At 33.5% G+C, this 24,379-nt stretch overlaps 1 protein-coding gene across 3 annotated transcripts in view; it reads right to left on the bottom strand.

The window, feature by feature from the left end:
* Window positions 1-18,344, bottom strand: part of LOC123538630 (serine-rich adhesin for platelets-like) — a 145,578-nt gene extending 127,234 nt beyond the window's left edge. Inside the window, exons 1-2 of one of the 3 annotated variants that reach the window (XM_053530425.1) lie at window positions 18,170-18,344; window positions 2,509-2,824 (exon numbers count right to left, since the gene is read on the bottom strand). In XM_053530425.1, the coding sequence (XP_053386400.1) occupies window positions 2,509-2,670 (162 nt within the window). In that variant the 5' untranslated portion in view covers window positions 2,671-2,824; window positions 18,170-18,344. Of the gene's footprint in view, window positions 1-2,508; window positions 2,825-3,156; window positions 3,243-18,169 lie in introns of those variants that run through there. The other 2 variants (XM_045322852.2, XM_045322853.2) reach the window with 2 other exon arrangements.
* Window positions 18,345-24,379: the final 6,035 nt, after the last annotated feature.

The raw sequence follows: 24,379 nt of genomic DNA, 5'->3' as shown, positions 1-24,379 counted from the left end.
GTGACCTCTAGAGTGGTCACAAGCAAAAGTTTACGCACGCACGCACGGACTGACGGACGGACGGACGGACGACGGACGACGGACGCCACGTGATCACAAAAGCTCACCTTGTCACTTTGTGACAGGTGAGCTAAAAAGCGGAAAAAACAACAAAACCCCAAGTGAAATTTTATCCAAAATTCAGTTGCTAGACGGTCTAATTTACTTTAATCTCAAGATTGACATTCAGATTAGAAACTAACTTTGTTTCAGGGTCGTGAAAACATGTGACATTTTAAAAGGATTTTATATTTTTAAAATGAACAATTCATGACAACACCATAATTACTTATTTGATATTCAGTATACTCATGTTCCTTTTAAACCATTACTGTAGTTTGATAAATATTTCCTTCTCATTTGCTGCACAAACTTCTAAAAAATTGCTGAATCACATGTGCAAAAAATTTCCCAGCATGCAACAAAATAATGGAAACTGATCATGAGACATAAATTTAATGTTCATGAACATTCATGAACAGTTCATGAACTTATTCATTTATTGTAAAAGGAAAACCTAAGTTTTATGTTTAATGAGTGAACAGTTCAGAAACTCCTTATTGGGTTCAAGAACTGGTACTGAACTAGAAAAAGGTTTTGAATTTTTAGTACTTTTATTGAATCTTAGATGACTTTTTCTTAAGAACTCATCAAGAATGTTTTAAGAATTTAATATTCTTAAACTGCTCATAAAATGTTCATCATTTTTTTTTCAATTTTTTTTAATTCTATAGGTATATTGACATTCATGAAAAAATCTTGATTCATTTTTAAACAAGTTAATGAATATTTCAAGGATTTCTGGTATGAAATGAAAGACATCAATAAATTCACCAACCAAGTATCAGTGTACACCATTATTCTTTTCCAGTGACATTTTCTAAATTGCCAAATAATGATGAAACTTCTGTTAGCTATCCCCAATGTTTAATCAAGATTTTGTACAAATTGCAGACAACATAAAATACAAAATACATGTAGTAACATTCCTAGTCATATGTATGTTATCAGTAACTCTGGTATTAGCCTTCATCTGTAAATACTAGAAGCTTTTACAAGTAAACGGATCCTGTTTTATGAATACTATGAATTTCAGACTTGATTGATCAGTTCATTAATTTGAAGTTCATGAACAGTGTATGAACTTCAGGTTCATGAACCATCAGCATAATTGAAATAAAATCAAATACTGCACTGGAGTTCTGAATGAAGTCACGTTTTTGATTACTGAACTTATAATTCGTGAACATAAAATCATGCACCAAAGGTGAAATTTTTGAAGAACCAGTTCATGAATAATTCTTGAACTTTAGGTTCACAGACAGTTGGTGAACTTTTTCAGGAATAGTTTCATGAACAATTCATGAACTTTTGGTTCATGAACAGTTCACAAACTTTTTGAGGAACATTCATCGCATTGTTCACGAATGGTTCAGGAATGTTCATGAACAGTTCGTGAACAGTTCATGAATGCTCATCAGTTCATGAACTACAGCTCAACAGAGTTTCTCCAATTCCAATAGGCTTTAAAAGCGAACAGCATGGATCCTGACCAGACTGCGTGGATGCGCAGGCTGGTCTGAATCCATGCTGGTCGCAAACCCACTATGTTGGTTTTCTCATGGCGCGGCTCAAATATCAACCCACAAAGAAAAGCTAATAATCTTGTATTACATACTAATTTACACGTATAAATGACATACATTTGTTCCTCAGCATGATCAGAATTAATGCACACTCTTTAACTCTTAGCCTGCTGCAGGCGAATTTAACAGCCTTTGCAAACAGCTTGAAACCAGATCAGACGCCGATTAAATCGGCGTCTGATCAGGTTCCAAGCTGTTTGCTACTCTGACAATATTTCTTCCAATTTTGGAGCAAATTGAATGAACTTTACAATTTTAGCAGACGACATTTCCAGCAGACGACAATTTATCTAGCATGCTAAAGGTTAATGCAAGAACACAAACATGTTGTCACGAATGACATAATATGTGCAGTACAAAATAAACATGTCAAACTGAAAAATTTATACATTTTAGGTTTCATTTCAACAAAATCAGCTCAAAAATAAGTACATGTATGTACTGATACAGTATTCTTCTATCTAATTGCTATATATGAGCCGTGCCATGGGAAAACCAACATAGTGGCTTTGCGACCAGCATAGATCCAGACCAGCCTGCGCATCCAGGCAGTCTGGTCAGGATCCATGCTGTTTGCTAACAGTTTCTCTAATTGCAATAGGCTTTGAAAGCGAACAGCGTGGATCTTGATCCATGCTGGTCGCAAAGCCACTATGTTGGTTTTCTCATGGCGCGGCTCATATAAGTTTGATGAGGAGAAGCAGTTATGTTGCAACACCAGCTGAACCCTAGGCTGGTTGGTCAATATTTTATGCATTATACCCCTATTCCCCTATTTACAATGTCACTGGAAAAGAAGGCTGGTTACATTTAAAAATTTTACCTTTAATTCCTTGCTAGCTGATGAGGTTCCAAATTTCTGCATAGAGGAAATTGTGGGCCGGGTAACTGGACTTGCTCGCTGCATTTGCCTTGAAGCGGGTACTGGTCGATTTATCGTATTTACCCTCTGAATGGGTGGCGCTGATCTGTCCATTCTTTGCATTGTGTAATTTTACACTGGATGTGTAAGAAAGCAGATCTGCTAACTAAATCCAAAATCGAAAAATAAAAGATTCCACATAATGCTCCTTTTTGTGCTGTACTTTAATTCCAGAACACTTCTACATCAGTGAATGATCAATTTAACTTATCAACAACTGAAATAAACAGAAAAATTGCATTAAAATCTTAAAATCACTTCAAGTTCCAATAGAAAATTATATATTTCCATTTTTTACAAGAATTGAAGAAGTATATACTCTATGGATGTGTTTCCATATTAATCTTATTTCATGACTTATAAAATTCATCAAATTTTGTATAATTTCTTCGTGTGAAAACCTTTTATAACAATGTTATATCTCACAGTCTTGCAATTCAAACAGAACTTTTAGTCACTATCTGTTTCAAAAGAAAATCTCATAATTTTTAATTAACTTCAATTCTGGAGACCAAAATTTATGAAAAATATCTTATTCAAATCACATACACTGTACATACAGAAGTTAACAAATTTAAAGAATTATCTTTTTCAAAGCTCATCCTTAAATATATTTCCGGCCCTACATCAGAGAGAAAATTTACACACAATACAGAAGAAACAGAGAGTAATCCGAAGTACAAATGTTGGTATTTACTGTAAATATTCCGACACCTTTTGATGACACTGTTGTGTATCATTGAAATAAATCCATATAAATCCCTACGCAAACAAAAGAGACCCTAAATAGCTTGATATCCAGTTAGATAATTTATAATCTAGTGAAACTTTTGCAATTATAACTTATCAAAATTATTACAAAGGTGTATAAACATGCGGCTTTCACATCTATTGGTGTTCGTTTGATTTCTACCAACACAATTATTTAACCAAAGGAACTGAAAATTTGATATTTTATCTTAAAAATGAAAATCAAATCATTGAAAACTTGAAGCTGAAAAAGTGATCATGATAATGATAATGATGAAGATGATGATAATAACAACTATAATAATAACAGAAATACTGATGATGATGATGATGATAATAATAAAGTAATAATAACAATAGTAGTAATAATCATGGTATATATTACTACTACTAATAATAATAATGATAATAGTAATAATAATATTATTAATAATAATAAAGTAATATTTACTTCCATCATCATCATCATCCATATCAATTTTAATACTTCTGCATCATCTTTCAAGGTACCAAGCTACTTCTGTAACTATACTACTTACTGCTACTTTACGACTGATATAAAATCTTTCCCGAAGAAAAAACACAAACAATTTTACCATCTGCTAAACAATTCATGAAAATTATCATGTAGGACCCTTGAAATATTCAAAAAAGTTATCAAACCTTTTGAGAAATATTTGTGCTCCAACTGTTTTTATCATCCAAATGTGTGATGTTTATGAAATGTTGCTAATTTTCAATAAATGTTGATGTTGATTCACACCAGGGTGTTCTGAGAATCTATACAAACAGCAACACACCTTTGCTCTAAATTTGTGCTGATTTGCCTAATTTGGTCAATGGGGTTCCTTTATGTACTTTGGGGTAATTTAAGTGTATGAGCATCATTAGTTCCAATTTACTTCACATTGGGTGCTATCCTCCCAAAAATGTACCTGTGATCCTAAAATATAATACCCTTCAATGAATACTTGTGGTTTAAATGTCTTTTTAAATTGTACTGTTTTAAGAAGAAAAAAGTAATTAAGAAAAGATTTACATATTTGTAGTTCAATGATATAATGTTTTTAGTTTAATTTGCACAAAAAACATTCAATGACGAAAATATTGAAAAATTATTTGTGACAGTGATTTTAGCATAAGCAACTTATGTAAATTAAATATAATTAATAAAAAGTATGTCTGTATCATTCCATTTTTTTCATAAAAAAAATACATGCATAGTTTATCTATAATCAAGAAGTACCAAAATTCAAGCACTGCATATTCAACAAGAGGGCCAAGATGGCCCTAGGTGGCTCACCTGAGAAACACACCATAACACACCATAACAGTGTAAAGATGTTTGACCTAGTGATTTCATGGAATAAAATATTCTCACCAATTATCATTAAAATTGGAGCAAAAATTTTGAGTATAAATAAGTATTTTCTTCGATTTGACCTAGTGACCTAGTTTTTTACCCCATATGACCCATATTCAAACTTGACCTAGATTTCATCAAGGCTACAACTCTGACCAAATTTCATGAAGATCAATTGAAAAATACAGCCTCTATCGCATACACAAGTTCTTTCTTTGGTTTGACCTAGTTTTTGACCCCAGACTACCCATATTCGAACTTAACCTAAATGTCAACAAGGCAACCATGCTGACTAGATTTTATGAAAATCCAGTGTAAAATGCAGCCCCTATTGCATACACAAGGTTTTTCCTTGATTTGACCTAGTGACCTAAATTTAAACCCAAATGACCCATATTTGAACTTGACCTAGATTTCATCAAGGCTATCATTCTGGCAAAATTTCATGAAGATCATTTTAAAAAATTTAGCCTCTATCGCATACGCAAGGTTTTCCTTTGATTTAACCTAGTGACCTACTTTTTGACCCAGATGACCCATATTCAAACTTGACCTAGATTTCATCAAGGCAATCATTCTGACTAAATTTCAGGAAGATCAATTGAAAAATACAGCCTCAATTGCATACAGAAGGGTTTTCTTTGATTTGACCTAGTGACCTACTTTATGATCCAAGATGACCAATAATCAAACGTAACGTAGATTTTATCAAGGCAATCATTGTGACCAAATTTCATGCAGATCAATTGAAAAATACAGCCTCTATCGCATACACAATGTTTTTCTTTGATTTGACCTAGTGACCTACTTTTTGACCCCAGATGACCCATTTTCAAAGTCGGCCTAGATTTCATCAAGGCAATCATTTTGACTTAATTTCAGGAAGATCAATTGAAAAATACAGCCTCTATCACATATAGAAGCTTTTCCTTTGATTCGACCTAGTGACCTACTTTTTGATCCCAGATGACCTATATTCAAACTTGACCTAGACTTCATCAAGGCAATCATTCTGACCAAAATTCATGAAGATTAATTGAAAAATACAGCCTCTATCGCATACACAAGGCTTTTCTTTGATTTGACCTAGTGACCTAGTTTTTGACCCAAGATAACCCATTTTCGAACTCGGCCTAGATTTCATCAAGGTTATCATTCTGACCAAATTTCATGAAGATCAGTTGAAAAATACAGCCTCTATCGCAATTACACAAGCTAAATGTTGACAGACGACAGACGACAGACGGGGAAGTCATTTTAAATGTGAAGTCAGTATTATTTGCAGGAGATTTCGAGGTTTTGCTAATTATTCACAAAATCATATCCTGATGAAGAAACAAAATTTCTTTTAAAATTTGAAATCCACAAATTCATTCGCACAAAGTAACAGTTTTGGTGGAAACTATTTCATAACTTCTCAGTATGGTTAACACCACTAGATTTTTTCCTCATGGGACTGAATCGTATAATTTCTTTATGCACAGGCAATAATTTTGTTTATGCACTGGCAAATTAAATTATTATGCAAATTCATGTTCTGGAATTAATAAACAAGTGTAATTTCATGAAAATTTGATTAACCACATAATCATAGCTGACCTATGATTTTACAGGCGCCACAATATGGAGACCTACCTGACTGCAAAAATTAGTCTTTCCGTTATCAAATTACTCTTTCAAAAAGGATTTTATTTAAATTTGTAACAACTAAAATAGGCCACTCTTCATATAAACTATCTGTCAGATTGTCAAAATTGTCCAATTAATTGATACGACAAGACATGTCTTTATAAAATTGACAAATTAAAGTAAAGATCTGCAGTTATCATTGATTTGGACCACATACTATAGCACTACAAAGAAAGTCGCGAGGTACTTCAATAATATATGGTAAGTATAATGTTAAAATCGGGTGCTTATAATATAATAAGTGCAAAGTCTCTGTACGGACTAAGTATAATGACGATTTGATTTTAGTTACCATTTACACCACTTAAAGGCATTAGAAATATATAAAAATAACATTTCATAACCCTTGACCTTACGCCGAGATCTCCTTGAAAGTTAAAATCTTTTTTTCAAACCATAAGGCAAGTTCGAACAGCCTTTAAGTTAGCTGTACTTCGCAGTCAGCAGATATCTTGGCAACAGCTGTTTCGAATTTAGCCATATAAATTTGCGGAAAATTTAGATTTTGTGTACAATAACTAAAACATTACTCTTTGTGTTTTTCTTCTCGACATTTTATAATCAATAACCTCTATGACTGAGTGATTAAGGTCATAGACCTCCAAAACATTTAACCTTTATCACTAAGGCTCAAAACCCTGCTTAGAATGAAAATTCTTTCATGTGGACTGACTTGCAGAAGATTAGTGGCTTTCCTAAGGTGCATTCCTTACATGAAACACTGTAACATTGGCACTTGTAGTTTTCTTGTAACATTAACCCTTACCATGCTGGATTTCTAAATGGACTGGTCCATCATTCAATTTGGGCAGTACTATGTTTTTATTTAATGGGGTTTTCACTAAAAATTTACTGATTGACTAGTGAACATTGCAGACCATGATCAGCCTGCATCTTTGTCTGCACTGGTTGCAAAGGCAGAATCACTTACCCCCCCCCCCCCCCCCCCAACCCCCGTCAAAGCCAGAAATATGCTTAATAACCAAGTGACTCACACCCTCGGTGATAGTCAGTAAAATACAGTGGTATTATGATAAGTTTACACTGCTTATATTTCTTTTTAAACAGGTTTAAACGCTAATATTGATATTATCTTCATTTCAACTTGATGTGTGGTAATACCATTTTATATTTTATTAATGAAAACGTTTTGATATTGCTGAACATTTTCTAATTTGGCCCCACTGATTGATTGAAATAGTTAGATTATTTCTCAGACGTCAAAATAAAATGTATCAATAAAAATGTTTCAGAACATAATGATAATCTATACACCAGGACCATGATGACCCTATGTCCCTCACCTTATCTTGACTGTTTGACCTTGAAAATATGTCAAGATGGCCTAGTTTCAAAAATGACCTAGATTTCATAAGACAAAGATTCTGACTAGGTTTCATAAGGAGTAGGTAGATATTCCTCAAGACGTTCTTTAGAGTACTAGAAAGGTTATTCAATGATTTGACCTAGTGACCTAGTTTTTAACTCTAACAATGTTTTTCAATGATCTGACCTAGTGACCTACTTTTAAACTGTAGATAACCTAGTATCAGACTTGACCTAGATAATGATAAACATTCTGACTTGAGCTCATAAAGTTAAGATTGAAAACATTACTTCTGAAGTATAAACAAAGTTTTCCTATGATGTGACCTAGTTTTTGACTCCAGATGACCATTTTCAAACTTGTGCAAGATTTGATTTAGAAACTTTTCTGACCAAGTATCAGTTTGATTCAGTCAACATTGTGATCTCTGGAATGATAAAAAAACAACTGTGGATAATGGATGATGCAGGAATGGCTGCCGAACTATCGGACCTATACTAATAGCGTACCCTGAGCCTTCAGTTAGATAACTGTACATGTACTCTCTGGGAAAAATCACTGCCTGGCTGCCGCTTAGAGCATTCAGTATCCCTTGAAGTTCAAACATCAATAAATTTGGGGTGGAAACCTTTCAGTTTGATAAAACACAGTCAAAACTGTGTAAAATAAAAATTAAACCAAAAATTAAACCAGTCATAAAATGTGAAAACATCTTGCATGAAAAGAAACTTGTCTAGGAATGTTGACTCATACACCACTCGAAATGACCAAAACTTTTTTGATACTCATTTTAACGAGATTTCACCTATCAGTCAAACGTATCAATAAATGGTTTGCAATTTATCGCTAACTTTGATCCGTGTAGTTGACACAGATATTAAAAGTCAGGATGATACAACAATTATCTATTAAAGTAAACAACGGCATCAGTTTCAAGTACGATTATTGTCAAAAATATTCAAACCTCGATAAAAAAAATCTCGAGTGACCAGATTACATAGTTTCGTAACCAAACAATCCATAAATATCAATTTTTCTGTCCAAGAATGGTATTCACTCGGAGACATGACAAGCTGATATTGCTGACTGGATCGAAACTTTGATTTCACTCAGAGACAGCTTAAAGTTGGTTTTAAGTTATAATTATGTCGGTCAGGTTTGCTTTATAAAGTGTGTTACTCTATGAGTTCAGCTGAAGAACTCCAGTGCTGTCATAGTAATTAAATTACTCCAACTTACAAAGTAACTGACCATTTAGTCAAGTTCAGATCTACTGTGAGGGAGGTCTCGTACAATTATTAGTAACTAGTTTATCTAAGTCTGTTTAAGTCCATACGCTGTGAGAGATCCAAAAATCTGAGATTATATTTACACCTTACATTATGCATATTATTTATTTTTTTATCTATTATATTTATATTTATTATTTATGCATAACAGGGCCTTTGCTCTGGCAGTAATATTTATGCTGATAGTCTGTAGAGGGCCTCTCATCATACAGGTGGCAGTTATGCAATTTATTTTATACAGGGCCTCCCTTATGTCTTATACATGTACTGTAAAGTCTGAAATGGCCGACTGTACAATATCCATGATCTGACATTAAAACTCTCTCCCATACCAAGTAACCCTCTGATCTTCACTTTTCTAGTCCATAGTATTTTTTACAGAGTTGATAAAACTTGCTTGTCAATATGTACAGAATTATGTCCCTAAAACATCAGAACAGCTGATTTACGCTGACATACCCCAATGTAAATAATGCTTGTTATGGCCACTGTGTCTCAACTCCTGACAAACTAATTCCAAATCTGACATGATATGACTTATTTGGACATAATCCCTAGTTTAGCCTACAAGCATTCATATTAGAAAATGATAATCATATTTGTAAAGGGTGGGAGCTGTTCTTAAAACAACAAATATTTAATACTTATGGGACTTTTCTATCTGAGATTCCTAGTTGTACCAACTTTGTGTCGATTATGTTATGCGTTACTTCTGTAAGGGGGAAAACTGTGACAGTTAAATTGACTTGGTGGACTTAACCTTGTTTCTGTCTAAAGCATTTCCTGTTTCAAATAAATTAATAGATATCTACTTTAAACCTATTTTTGGATTGGAACAACAAAATAAAAGAAAAAAGGGAGGTAATTTTACTACTGTAAAGAAAATTTTGAAACTGATATGTACTTGTTCTATAACTTGACAAGTATTTAAAGTTACCTGTTGACAGTACGCCATATACCCCCATTTAAATGCCATCTTCCAATAAATGCCCCTCTCTAATTCCCTAATAAACATTCCACTTTTGCAAATAATTTCCCCAAAGGGGAGCTTATTCATGGGTAGAGGGTAGGGACTAACTAATTACAGTATCAAAATAAAATATAAAAAGGTATTTTTAGAATCGTACAAACAAACACTCCATGTTCAAACACCCGCACCCCCCACCCACTGCAACTTGCTGCGACTAATTGACGACTGCATTACCTCCAATTGAGATATAATCTACACCTGACAGAAACTTAATCTAAGCAATCATAAAGAAAATCAAACAGTATTTATCAGTACGTTAGATCATTCGGCTCGCATAGTGTCAGATTGTTATCGAAGAAACTATTTGAGGATAAAGCTCAGTCATCGTCATATGAAAATATTATCGGCAAGAAACTACTTAAAGACACTATTTTAAGTTACATAATAATTCTCAAATTGACTGACTGTTATGATTGTTTGGGATAACGTGCCAGTTTAAAGCATATTAATTTTATATAAACATGTTTATAGCTATATTTGATATGGCTGAACAACAATGTTTTTTTTTTTCAGGAAATAAAATGTATTAAATAAAACAACTCAACTCAATTGACAGATTATCTTAAACGATCAGTAATGGAGACACTGTGCAAAAAAACATATACATGTAGTTAACACACACTAAAATAAATAAATAAATATCTAACCCTTATCATGCTGGACACAACTGATTCTGCCTTTGCCACCAGTGTAGATCATGATCAGCCTGAACATCCATGCTGTCTGATCATGATCTGCACTGTGCGCCATTCAGTCAGTATCTTTTAGGTAAGCATCCCTTTTAACAGTCAATGGTACTGTACAAAATGATTGATGGACAAGTTCTTTATAGAAATTTAACAGGTTAAGGGTTAAGCATGACAATGTTCATTTCTTTCAAAATTAAAAATTGTAATTTATTTTAAAAATACTAAATGCAAATTTTATGTCTTCAAATATGAGCAGCACATAGCTAAACCTGGCAAATGTGACATCTACAACCCAGATTTTAAATTTACCGTACTTATTGCTGCCATATATTACGCTGCTTTTGCAATACATTGCATAATAATAATATTAACTATAACTTATCGAAAATATTATTTTATTATGCGCTAAAAATATAAGTTTATATCTTTATACATCAAAACAAAATAATTATGCTACATTTCAGTTATTATCACAGTGTGTCATTTTATCCAAATCTTTTAAGATGTAATATAAGATTATATAATTACACATAAATAATATAATTACCTCAAAAAGCCATAAAAACTAACAAAATATCAATTTAATAGTGTGCTAATAGTGTTATAAATCATATAAGCCTATCAAAATTTCATTTTACAACGGCACTCCTCGCTAATTTTCTCGCCACAGTATCTCCTTGATCGGTCTTTCATTCAGTTTTGAAATCGGAAATTTTATTTGAAATAAATGCCAATAAAAAAACGAAACCATGACATTTTCACTAGCGATTCAATGCTATTCACCGCTAAATTATAATGAGTTTTGATACTGGACCAGATAAAACTGTCCATGTCAGTCAAATTACCATGCAATTTGTCTTTCTCCATATAAAACACGGAAGACGCAGTGTCCAGCCGTATTAATGAAATTTAGACCCCGTATTATTCTTTACGTCTCCTTCCTTTTTTGATATATGTGATACTTTTATGAGAAATTTGATACTGATCTGAAAGTTAATGGTCCAAACTCCGATTTAAAATGAAGTTAATCCTGTCCAATCCCTACCATTTAAAAAGCCAAAATGAAAATAAATCTCCAATGTTAGTAGTAATGTGAGCTGGTATAGATCTTCTATGTCAATCTTCATTTTTCGTACAGTTTTCTCCGGTACATCAAAGAACTTTATGATTTCCGGAATTAAATCAATTTCCTGAATTGAATCCCCGGCGGCAAATAAAAATCTTACTAAAAGTCTTTCATTATATATTAGCTTTTTTTTGCAAATATTTCCATTTCCTTTGAAGACTTGCAAGGTCATCTAAAAATAGTATTCTCATTTTGATAAAAAGCGCAAAAAAACTAGAATTGGAAACACGGGTTGTGCAGTTTTAGGTCTAGTGATAAAGCACTGAAATGTCTCACAGAAGTCGAAAGCATTATGAAAGTCTAAAAGAATGTTGATTTGGGTTTTAATGGTACACCAACACAGTACAGGGTATATAGTGCCAAAAAGGACTAAAAATTTTAGTTTCCATATTTCATTTACATTGAAATAAATGTATGAAGTATGGAATCAAAACTTTTAAACCAGCTGGAATCACACAGATACAGTAAAACTAAGATTAATAGTCATGGTCTTCCACTCAGGCAAGGGTAAGACGATGGTTCCAGTCATTTTGATATACAAGTTGTTCCAGAACCACATGAGATAGAAGTCTAAAACAACAAGCAGTCCAGAGAAAGTCTAAAAGTGCAGAGTCCTGAGAGTAAAGTGTTACTTCTCCCTGGGAAGACCTGAACGGTGTTTCTTGTACAGAAAGTCATCATTTCACTATGAGTTTTATATACTGTGAAATCATTAACATTAGTGGGGAACTACTTTTTATGGATTTAGAGGTTGTGTGTTGTTGACTTTCCAGCTTTGATGGTGGAGAAAGACCCCAGGTGCCCCTCTGTGCATTATTTCATCAGGTGCGGGCACCTGGGTAGAACCATCAACCCTACATTAAGCCAGCTGGATGGCTTCCTCAGATGAAGAATTCAAAGCTCCCGAGTGAGGCTTGAACCCACAATGGTGAGGGTCTAGTGATTTGAGGTCAGCAACCTTAACCACTCTGCCATAGAGGCCTAAGATTTGAAAGTTGAGTCAATCCATGAAAATCCTAATGTTAAAATGAAATCCTCATTTATTTTATATTAAAAAATTAATATCCCCATGAAAAAGCCGTTTCAGTCAAATTTTATAAAAATTTTGGGAAAAGACATAGTACAATGACTTATTTCAAGTGTTTAACATTATCACGCCCTGACAAATGCATTTTTCCACAAAAGGGTTATCAGTACAAGACTATCTTTGAATGGTTATATCTTCTCTTTTTTTAAATAACACTTCCCATTGCTTGTTCATATTGTACGGCTTCCACTGACCCAAATTTCGATACCAATTCAATACGGGCACTGCACCTCATTGAACCAAATGTATACAGACTAAGCGATCAAAAAGAAATTAATTTACATAGGAAATATTGGTACCTCAGCAAGTGCCTTATATAGATATTTTTTTACTGAACTGTAAATGTTTACTTAACATGGAAGAAATGTGCAATGTAAACATATGCACATGGCACAGTCAATTTTTTTTCCAAATTTGAGAGATATTCAGTACAGACTTGAAGTTATAAAACGATTTTTGAAACCAGTCTAAAATCTCTCGCCTCTCATTGGTTGTCTCTGAGATTAAATTTGTGACCGACCAATGGTAAAACTGCATTCTCAGGCTGGTTTTCAAAATGTCTTTATTACATACTTTTGTCCACGTAACCTAACCAGCATTCCTGGATTTCACACAGTAGAAGTTATGTTCTCTAGAAGTTACTGACAACTTCTCTACCAGGACCAGTGTTGGAGGATAAAATTTATTATTATATAAAGGAACTGACTTTAAATCATAGCTTATAATGGAGAACAAATATTTACCCAGGGATCCAAGTTGTGGTTCCATTTAGAGTACTGCTACAACTCATTAATAAGTAATTAATAACCAGAATGATGAAAATTAGACACATTATGGCATTGGATGAAGAAATTATTTATTTGTCGGAAGTATGTCAGGAGACAATTATTGGTAGGAAAACTTAACTCTCCATTCCAGAGCAGTGGACCAACATGACTTTTGGTTACTGTGCACATGGAGAAAATGTCCTGATTGAGGTGACATTTTTCTACATTTTCCTTATATTACTTGGCAGATTTTCATAAGATAAAGATGAACAAGAGCTGTCGGAGGACAGCAACGCTCGACTATTCAACAGCCTTGTCAATTGAATGAATACATAAGTTGAAAAAGGGGCATAATTTTGTAAAATGCAAAGTAGAGGTATTGAACCTCTGTACTGCATGTCATATCATGACAGTGAACAAGTGTGTGAAGTTTCAATCCTTTCCAATTTGTGGATACTGAGATACCAGCTTACATACAGAAACTTAACAAAAAACTGCTAAGTCAAAGGGGCATAATTTTGTAAAAATGCCAAGTAGAGTTATGGGACCTTCACAGTGCATGTTAGATCATGACAGTGAACAAGTGTGTGAAGTTTCAATCCATTCCAATTAGTGGATACTGAGATATCAGATTACATACAAAAATTTAACCAAAAACTGCTAAGTCAAAAAAGGGCATAATTTTGAAAAAAAAGAGAGTAGAGTTATGGGACTTGCTTAGTGCATGTCAGATCATGATAGTGAACAAGTATGTGAAGTTTCAATCCATTCCCATTAGTAAGTACTGAGATACCAGCTTACATACAAAACCTTAACCAAAAATTTCTAAGTCGAAAAAGGGGCATAATTTTGTAAAAAAGCAAAATAGAGTTATGGAACCTGTGCAATGTAGATCAGTTCATCACAGTGAATAAGTGTGTGAAGTTTCAATCCATTCCCACAAGTGGTTACTGAGTTACCAGCTTACATACAAAACCTTAACCAAAAATTTCTAAGTCGAAAAAGGGGCATAATTTTGTAAAAAAGCAAAATAGAGTTATGGAACCTGTGCAATGTAAGTCAGTTTGTCACAGTGAATAAGTGTGTGAAGTTTCAATCCATTCCCACAAGTGGTTACTGAGATACCAGCTTACATACAAAACCTTAACCAAAATCGGGACGCGGACGCGGACGCGGACGCGGACGCCGATGCCGACGCATGGGCGAGTGCAATAGCTCACTATTCTATGAATAGTCGAGTTAAAAATGAGTGCTTTCCTCTGTAATCATTTCTCAGTACTTTTCTCAAGTACTTCGCCCCACATAGTTAAGTCTACAAAAAGCAGATGGGCGAAGTATTTGAGAAAAGTACTGAAAACTGATGGCAGATGCTTTGTGCAGAGGAATGCATCCATTTTTTTTTGTCTTCAATGTACTTTATTACAATATTTATGAAGGTCTTTCAAGTAATATGGAAAATGTAGGCAAAATGGTACCTGAATCAAGCTGTTTTCTCTGTATGTATCATCCAAAAGCGACGTGGGTTGACACCCTTCATTCATTATTGGCCTGCCGCTCTTCTGGTAAGATATAGATAAACAATGTATATATAAAGTGATTTTTAACCGAAAGCCTGGTACATCAAATCTTTTTTGGTGGCATTTGTAGTTAAGTAGCAAGAAAGATAAAAATTACATAAATTATATTTTTAATGATCATTTTAGCAATTTCAAACCACTTAAATCGGCTGTTACATCTAGGCTGTTACATCTAGGCTGTTACATCTATCCTTGTAGTGTTACAATATCAATTAAGTACAATTACGATTTTTAATCTATCTTTAACTGAAAACTGGTAATAAAATAATTCAATAAGTTCCTTGAACCACAAAATATATTTGCAATGGTAGAACCTGTCTTTTTTTTTTTTTAAATTTAATCTAATTTTTTTTTTTTGAATGTGTATTTTAATCCATTTATTATTTTAGTTATTACCAGTTACCCATGTGGGTGATCCTCCAAGATATAAATGTAAATCTTGTAGATTTTTTTAAAATAGAACAAGTATTTTTTAAAAAGATATTCAAATCAATTGCTTGTTCTTTTACAAGTAAACCCATTATTGCATCCTTTGGCTGAAAAAAAAAAAAATCATCTTTGTTTATGAAAACTCATGACCCCTGGCTCTGCTTTCACTAACGTTCTCAAAGTGAGAAAATTCTCAGCTTAAGATTTTCTCAGAACTGTCTGAGAATTGTCTCAGCTGAGAAATTTCTTAAGTTGGCTTTCACTAAACTTTTTCTCAAGTCTTGAGCTGAGATTTTGACTTGAGAACGTTAGTGAAAGCGGGGCCTGATCTCATAGTAGAGTACCTTACCACTTAAGCACATAATCCACTCTATTTCTGTGATTTGTTATAGTCTTTTCTATTATACCATTTATCATACAGTTGAGTCAGTGGTTCAGTGGTAACACTGTGTGACTATGAAAGCAGGGGTCTTGTGTTTGGGTCCCCGCTCCTCCAACTAAAAATTAGTAACTCTGAGATAAGAGTCTAGTGTATGGGTTCTTTACATCTGACATGCTAAAGAACCAGATAAGCTTCCGGAATTGGAGCATCTTCTGTATCTTGCACTATCCTCCGGCTAACATTACGAACAGTCTTCTGGAGGAGTCGCCCATATTGGTTACCTTTGGAGACTATAAATAAGCTTACATATACGAAAAAACCCATTTATCATTTACCACTATTGCTTTTGTTATATTAGCCTACCTTCTTTAGCAGTAACCTTAAATAAGCTTTCATCTGTCAAAAACGGCCAACTTGAATTCCCTCCAACCAATGACTTCCATAAAATGACCACATGCCTTCCATGGTCAGTGGTCAGCTAATTTTACTCCAAACTTCATATTTTCACTCTAACAGTCTTTTCACATATCTTTTCTACATTTATTCATGTAATTTACAAACTTCTCCACATAGGATCAAAGTTGAGACGAAATTTTCTGATTAAAACACTAAGAAAATCAAGTATATTTGCATTTCGGCACAGGAAGGAAACAGCTATGCCTTCACTAGCCTAAATTAAATGCAAATATTTGTTAAAACAAATAAGTTAACCAGTGCTGTCATAGCATTTAAAGATGACATTTTAATGACATTTGAAACTAGAACAAGCATAGTTATTATCAATCGCTATGTTTGATGATATACTACCTACACAAAGGAGGCCTTTAAAGATCAAATCAAACTAATTAAGGTAGCGTATAAGTTAAAGGACGTGTTAAACATTAATGCATCATCAGAGAAAAGAAATCTTTGAATAATTAATTCTAATGAGCCATTTATTAAAACAGGTTAAGTACTGGATCATAAAATGATTGATTATAACATTGTTATTATTTTCATCTTTCTATTTTATTATTGTCATGTTATCATTTTTATGTTATTTTCATGTTATTATTTTCATGTTATTATATTTTAATGTTATAATTTTGATGTTAATATTTTATGTTATTCCTTTATGATATCATTTTCATGTTATTGTTTTGGTGTTATTATTTTTAATTTTATTATTTTCCTGTTATTATTCTATGTTATTTTCATGTTATTTAGCTTCATGTTATTATTTTCTTAGTGAAAACAAATAAATTATCTCCTGATCCAATTTTTATACATGAAAAAAAATGTTTTAATGAAGTACAGAGCAACTTCTCTACATGCAACACCACAGGGAAGCCTGCATGTGCTGCTTGTGGAGGTGTTGTTCTGAAAGAGACAACTGAATGAATGGTGTAAAGTGGAACCACTCTAAATGAAAACCACTGAAAAGAAGAAACCCCTCACACCTGTAAATAATAATCTTGGTCTGGAGTTAGTTCCCCCTGTTAAAAATAACTGCTCCCAACTGGAACCCCTTGAATGCCGAAACAGATTATCTTGGTCTTGCAACCCAGTCTTTGATCCCAAGAAGTGTTTCACTGCAGTTGGAAAAAACATTTACTTTCATATATATATTTTTATAGAATGATATTTGTTGTATACAGGTATTTCTGTAACAGAGGTATACTTTTCAAATTGAACACTTTTACATCAATTTTCAAACACAAGTACCTCCTCTTATTAAAGTGAAACTAAAGAGTCCCACAGAGAAGGTTGAGCATGCCAAACTGTAATGCTCTATAAAGATGTTATTATTAATTTTATCATCATATGAAAATAATTATTATTTCTATTTTTATCTTCATTATTGTTAAAGTTTACTTTTGTCATTAGCTTGACTTCCACACATATTATACCATGCTTTTCTTTTCTTTGCAGAAGTACATAGTATCAATTACAAATTTTTTTCTTCTACTTTACTTTCCTTGAATGCACATGCCAATTATAATAATAATAGAATCTTTTCAGGCAGAAGTAATTCTGCAAGTAAATTCATTGCATTGTAAAAATAATATTTTACTTACAAAAATTAAAATACGAGAATAAATCCGTCAGTTGCAGCAAAATCGAAATCAAATCAAAAACCTCATATCCAAACCACAAAGTTTATTTTTTCTTATCGAACATTAAAAAACCACAAAAGCCTCTAAAATCCTGGCCGATATAATGTAATGAATGACCGACCATATTCGGTTGTTTGCACATCACTAGTCAAATATAATCTTACTTTTCTTACCTGTGAAAAATGCGACGACCTATATCCACCACTTGTCTACTGCTTTGAAACTCAACTGGGCAATTACAATTTACAAAATGGGGAAGTCAGGACACTTTCATTGAAAGACTTAATTTGTTGACTTTTTCCTTTAAAAGTAAATTTTCAAATATTAATCTTTAAACATATCGTAAATTAAAAATTCGTTGACACAGTTTAAAGCAAATAAAAAGAAATTAGGTATAAAACTTTTTTCCCATTGAATTGTAAAAATGTGAAAAAATGTCATCAAATAAAAGAATCACTGTATCAATTTTGCAATGAAAGAAATCCCAAATTCAAAATTGTGTTAAAACATTCTCTATCACTAAATGACGCATCTTTTTTTTCAAATAAAAAAAAAGAGCCCATTTTTTTCGTCTTCATTAAAATTCATTGCATTTCAGTATTAAAATCGGACAAAGTTTACGTAAACAAATATGGTTTAGTTTTATTCAAAATCTCTAAATTTTAAACCTTAAAAATCTTCAAACCGGAGACGCTATTGAACATTAGATTATCTGATTTGATTCAATGTCGACACTTAATGGCGATACATAAATTGTATCTCTACTTACGATTAAAACGCACGATGCCGGTCAGTCTGTACGTCAGAACTAATATTTCTGTTGGACAAAGGCCTGTAAGACAATGTACCCAAATAATTGTTAAAAACTGGCATATTAAATTTATATTTAACATCAAAGCTATTGTACTAGTAATTTGCAGTGCATGATAAAACTAATATCAAGTTTAAAAAGAAATAAGTACACATTTTGTTTGTTTAAAATGTGATATCTAGCAACTCGACTGTGAAAAACACATTTACTGGAAATTGATCCCAAGAATCTTGCCTCCATCATCTTTACCTGATCAATTTTTTTAAAAAAGTTATACTGTAAAATCATTTAATTTTGTGGGCACGAAATTTCGTAGTTTTGGTTAAAGCGGCAATTTCATGGGGATATGAATTCGTGGATTTCAACTTTTGAACATAAAATGAATGGGAGTTTTACTTGTTCGTTGGGATTCAATTTCGTGGATTGACACAACCACGAAATCCACGAAAATTAGTCCCCCACGAATATTAATGATTTCACAGTATGCATATCACATCTTTCCCTAGTCTATAATAAAAAGTAAATATTTTAAACCTAAAATGCTTACCTTCCTCCTAAGCAGGCCAAAGCAATCTTCTACACACCTTCAAACTATAATTTAACTTCCAGGACTAATGGTCAAGTTGCTAAGGTGGCTCACTTCAAATCATTGGCCGCTCACTGGCCCCTTATAGTTGTTGGTTTAAAACCCATCATGGGATGTTGATTGCTTTGATGCGAGGCAGTTTTACCAGAGTGCTGGCTGTACCTGAAACAACACCTAGTGGGGCACCTGGGGTCTTGCTCTACTACTACAAGACAGAAAGTCATTTTACAATCTATTTTGTGCTGATGTTACCTTAAACAGAACACTAAAAAGCGAACAACAACCAATCTCCTTTTCATGAACTATTTAGGGAAGTGTCAACTTGGAAAAACTAGAGCTGTCACAGGAGTGACAAATAATTCCCCTACAATATGCCCTTGTCACAAAAGTAAAGCAATGTCAAACCTCAAAATCAATAGGTGTTTTCTGCTGGTCATGACCAACCTCTCATCAACTCGTGATCCTAGGCCCAAGCATTCTCAAGTTATTATCCAGACACCGTTTAACTGTTCTGGGTCATTGTGGCCTTGACCTACTTAAACCTCAAAGTCAAACTTGACATCTATTTCATGATGTTACAACTGTGTACCAAAATTTTTGATCCTAGGCCCAAGGGTTCTCAAGTTATCATCCAAAAACGGTTTAACTGTTCAGAGTCATTGTGACCTTGTACCAAAAATTCTTTAAATCTGTCAAGCTTTTCACGAGTTATTGTCCAGAAACCATGAAAACCAACAGACCGGACAAGCTCACTCCTATGTATCACCCCAAACTTTGTTTTGTGGGGGTATAAAAACATTTTGAAAGGGACTGCCTCCAGATATAGTATGTTAAACTTTTTGAGATGTATATATTGTAACTATATATATTCAGCACATTAAAGAACCAGGCTGTCTAAATGGCTACCAGGCCAAGTTAGTCGGACATTTCTCTAGAATCTCTCCTTCTCTGTTTTAGGGGCTTTCTCTTGCTCAGTCTCCCTTTGCTTTGGTTGGTCTGTCACTAAACTGGTAAAGGATGAATTTGGCACCCCAAGTGGTTGTAATGTAAAAGCATAAATTTTTGTGAGGGTTTAAATTTCGCTATACTCACGAAGGCCCTACATATCGCGAAAATTAATCCTTACCTAACTGTTCACCATTAATATAATTCAAATTCAAATAGGATACCATTTTTACAATTTCACAAACATTAAACCTAGCGAACATACTCAAAATTTCAAACTCGCAAAATTTTAACCCAGCAAAAATATATGCTTTTACAGTATGTAAAGCACCTTTGAACTGGTTTACCACAAAATGGGTGCTATATAACTCTGATACAATATAAAGTAGTCTTTGATGCCATTTTGGTAGAATATAAATTGTTACAATATTGCAACTGCTAAATTATCTAAATAACACCTATATATCTTCCATATAATCTATATACAAACACGCTTCTTTTTTTGCCCCTTAATCCTTACACCAGCATACTTAGGCTATTTAAATAAATTAAATGCACACTCTTTACAAAAAAATTTAATAATATCATTTACAAGTGCGCAAATATAGCCCCCCTGCATAAATCGGCATACATTATGTAATATGCTATCGAACCAATCTATTTACAAAGACACTTGTTCAGTCGGTAACTATATAACGGATCAAAGCTAAATCCCCGCTGTTTTTTCTGTAAATATTTATATTGACAATCGTTCCTTTGTATATCATGTAAAGGGTCCACGACCCTTTAAACAACTACTTATTGCTGTGAAAAATAATATTTTTTAAGTGTATTATACGCAAAAATATTTAATGGCTGAGTGGGAGATTTCAGAATGATATTGCATATCTCCGATATTAAGTTTTAACGGTTGTTCAACAATCGAGCTATGATGTAATTAAAGAGGAATATTTGGTTCGGTCATTTTAACTGCTTCTGTAAAATTTAAGCATACTGCAAAATCATTAAATTTTAATTTATTGAGCATGCAATTCCGTGATTTTTGGCCAAAACAGCTACTTCTTCCTGACAAGAATTTTTGCATTTCAAAAGTTGATGATAAAATGAATGGAAGTGTATTTTGGTGTTGGGATTTAATTTTGTGGACAGATTTAACCAAATTTAGGAAAGCAGCCTCTGTGGCCGAGTGGTTAATCTTCTAATTCTTCATGTGAGGAAACCATCCAGCTGGCTTACGGAAGGTCTGTGGTTCTAACCGGGGTCTTCCTCCACCATCAAAGCTGGAAAGTCACCACATGACCTAAAATGTGTCAGTGCGACGTTAATTCAAACCAAAAAAAAATAAAAAATGGAAAAGCAGTGATCTTATGGTTAAGGTGTCGGCCGCTCAAACTGGGGGACATGGGTTTGAGCCCCTCTGGGGTAACAACTACACCATCTCATGACACCAGTACTGAATTTTCCGGGAAAAGGACTCGAGAGTGGTATAAATAAGCTTTAAGCTTTCATCACAATTTAGCTAAAATACATTAGTTCTAACTAACTGCAAATCCTTGAAAATTAGTCCCCAATGAAAAATCATGATTTTACAGTATAAGCTACAGGGGCACTGTGATGAATGGCTTCAGGTGATCCTAAACAATAACTTTATATACTGTTAACAGTTATACTATAACTGCTGTTAACAGTCACTAAATAAAGGTTGCATAGCAGTTAGTAAAATCTAAAATATTGATTGCTTTTTGAATGAAAACTTTGAAACTTTGGACATTGATAACCTTTCAATGAATGGTATTTTTCGAAGTAAAACTGGTCCAAATGTATATTTAGTTTTTCCATTTTTGATAGAGATTAATTTCTTTTCAAAATATTCCTCAGTCCATGCATGTTGAAATTAAAATGAGCTGTACCGTGAGAAAACCAACATAGTGGCTTTGCTACCAGCATGGATCCAGACCAGCCTGTGCATCCATGCAGTCTGGTCAGGACCCATGCTGTTCACTTTCATAGCCTATTGCAACTAGAGAAACCGTTAGCGAACAGCATGGATCCTGACCAGACTGCGCTGGTCGCAAAGCCAATATGTTGGTTTTCTCATGGCGCGGCTAAAACTACGGTTTAAGCCAAAAAAGGTGAAGGCAGCATTATTTTGCATAACAACGAAATGAGAAAGCACCATAAAAGACTTCTTACAAAACCTGTATGATCATAGGACCCAGATTACATCAAATTATGCTAAATTCCAGTTCTCTTCACAAAGTGCTACCAGAGGAGGGGATGCCGGCGCCATTATGGCCCCCCTCCATTATCATAACAGGAAAAAATATGTTACACACATCTACTCTTCATGGTAATCATGTGTTACAGTATTAGTTTATTTTTTTGGAATCCCTTTTAAAAAAAGAAAACAGTAGTAGTTCTTTTCACAATTTTTTGTCAAAATGGAGTTAGTAGCCCTACTACCCTAGGGTTCCCCCACTTTTGTCGAGTCCAGAAAAAAATTGTAACACACATCTACACTTCATTATTATTAAGTGATCATGTGGATAAGTTCCACTGGAATCTTTAAAATAATGTGGAAGTTGCACACTAAGCAAAACTGAACCAACCAACCAGTCAACTTACCAAGTGACTAACCAACTGAAAGATGACTCCAATATAACCCAAAACTTTGATTTTTAGGATACAAGTAAGAAAACTGATCTACAGATTTATAGCCAGTAATTAAAATGTAGTCAAAATTTTTTTGAGAAATGATTTATTTTTTTTGAGTTCATGTGAAATGAATGACAGACTAGGATCCGCAAATCTATGAATCGGGCTTGCATTAACTACGAAAAAAAAATATTTGTTTCGTCTATTTACATTATATTTCTTTCTATTTGTAAACAAGGCTATATTTTTAAACTGCACACATTTTATTGCATTTAACATTAAAATCAGCTTCAAGGTTATCTGTTCACCAGACAGAACAATTGCAACTTCATCTACGGAACGTTTTCCCTGGCCATTCACGAATGTAGTCGAAAAAAGTGGCCAGTTATCACTAAGCAGCATTGTCGTAACTTTGGTGCCTTTCCATTTGCTGTTCATACAAAATGAACGTCATAATTTTCAATGGAAAAGAAAAGGGCAGATTTAAATATATTTATACACAAAAAGTGGCATGATTTGAGGAATCAATCTTGGATCATAAATTTAACGAAACAATACATAATATGACTCATACGTTCCATGTAGCTGTACACCCCTACAGAGAGATATCCATAAACGTAAATTCACACACTAAACATTAGAGAAAAAAAAACAAGACTGACAAAGCAGTACAAAATTAATGACTTCTCTCTGTGTTTGTGAATGAAAATTGCAAACACTGCTTAAAATTTTGTAGACCAGTGTTACATAAGAGCAACTTTGTGTCAATATTGCCGAGATAAAAAGTATTTGACAACTGTCAGACTGGTTTGCACAACTGACAACAGACTGGTAGCATATCTCCTGCCGCCAAATATTCCCCATTCAGGAAGTTGACCATTTATGTAAACATTGAATAAAGACGTTGGTCTCTTTATAATCCAATGTGTAGTAAGATTGAAATATTTTCAATTATGTAACAACTTATTTAAATCAGCATGCTTCAATTTCAGTTAAATAGCAGAAATTTATTCAGATAAGTGTACCGGTATGTAATCAATATTTGCATAAAAAATGAAGGAGTCTTTTATACTTACTTCATCATATTTTTCATGAAAGATGGTCATTTTGAATAGTTCAGGCAATTTTTTCTAAATATCTACCAAGTTAAATGCTTTGCCCACAAAAAGCGCAT

Source organism: Mercenaria mercenaria, chromosome 18, assembly GCF_021730395.1.
Source record: "Mercenaria mercenaria strain notata chromosome 18, MADL_Memer_1, whole genome shotgun sequence".
NCBI lineage: Eukaryota > Metazoa > Mollusca > Bivalvia > Venerida > Veneridae > Mercenaria > Mercenaria mercenaria.
Note: the sequence above shows the minus strand (reverse complement) of the source record. Positions and strands in the feature narration are given on the sequence as shown.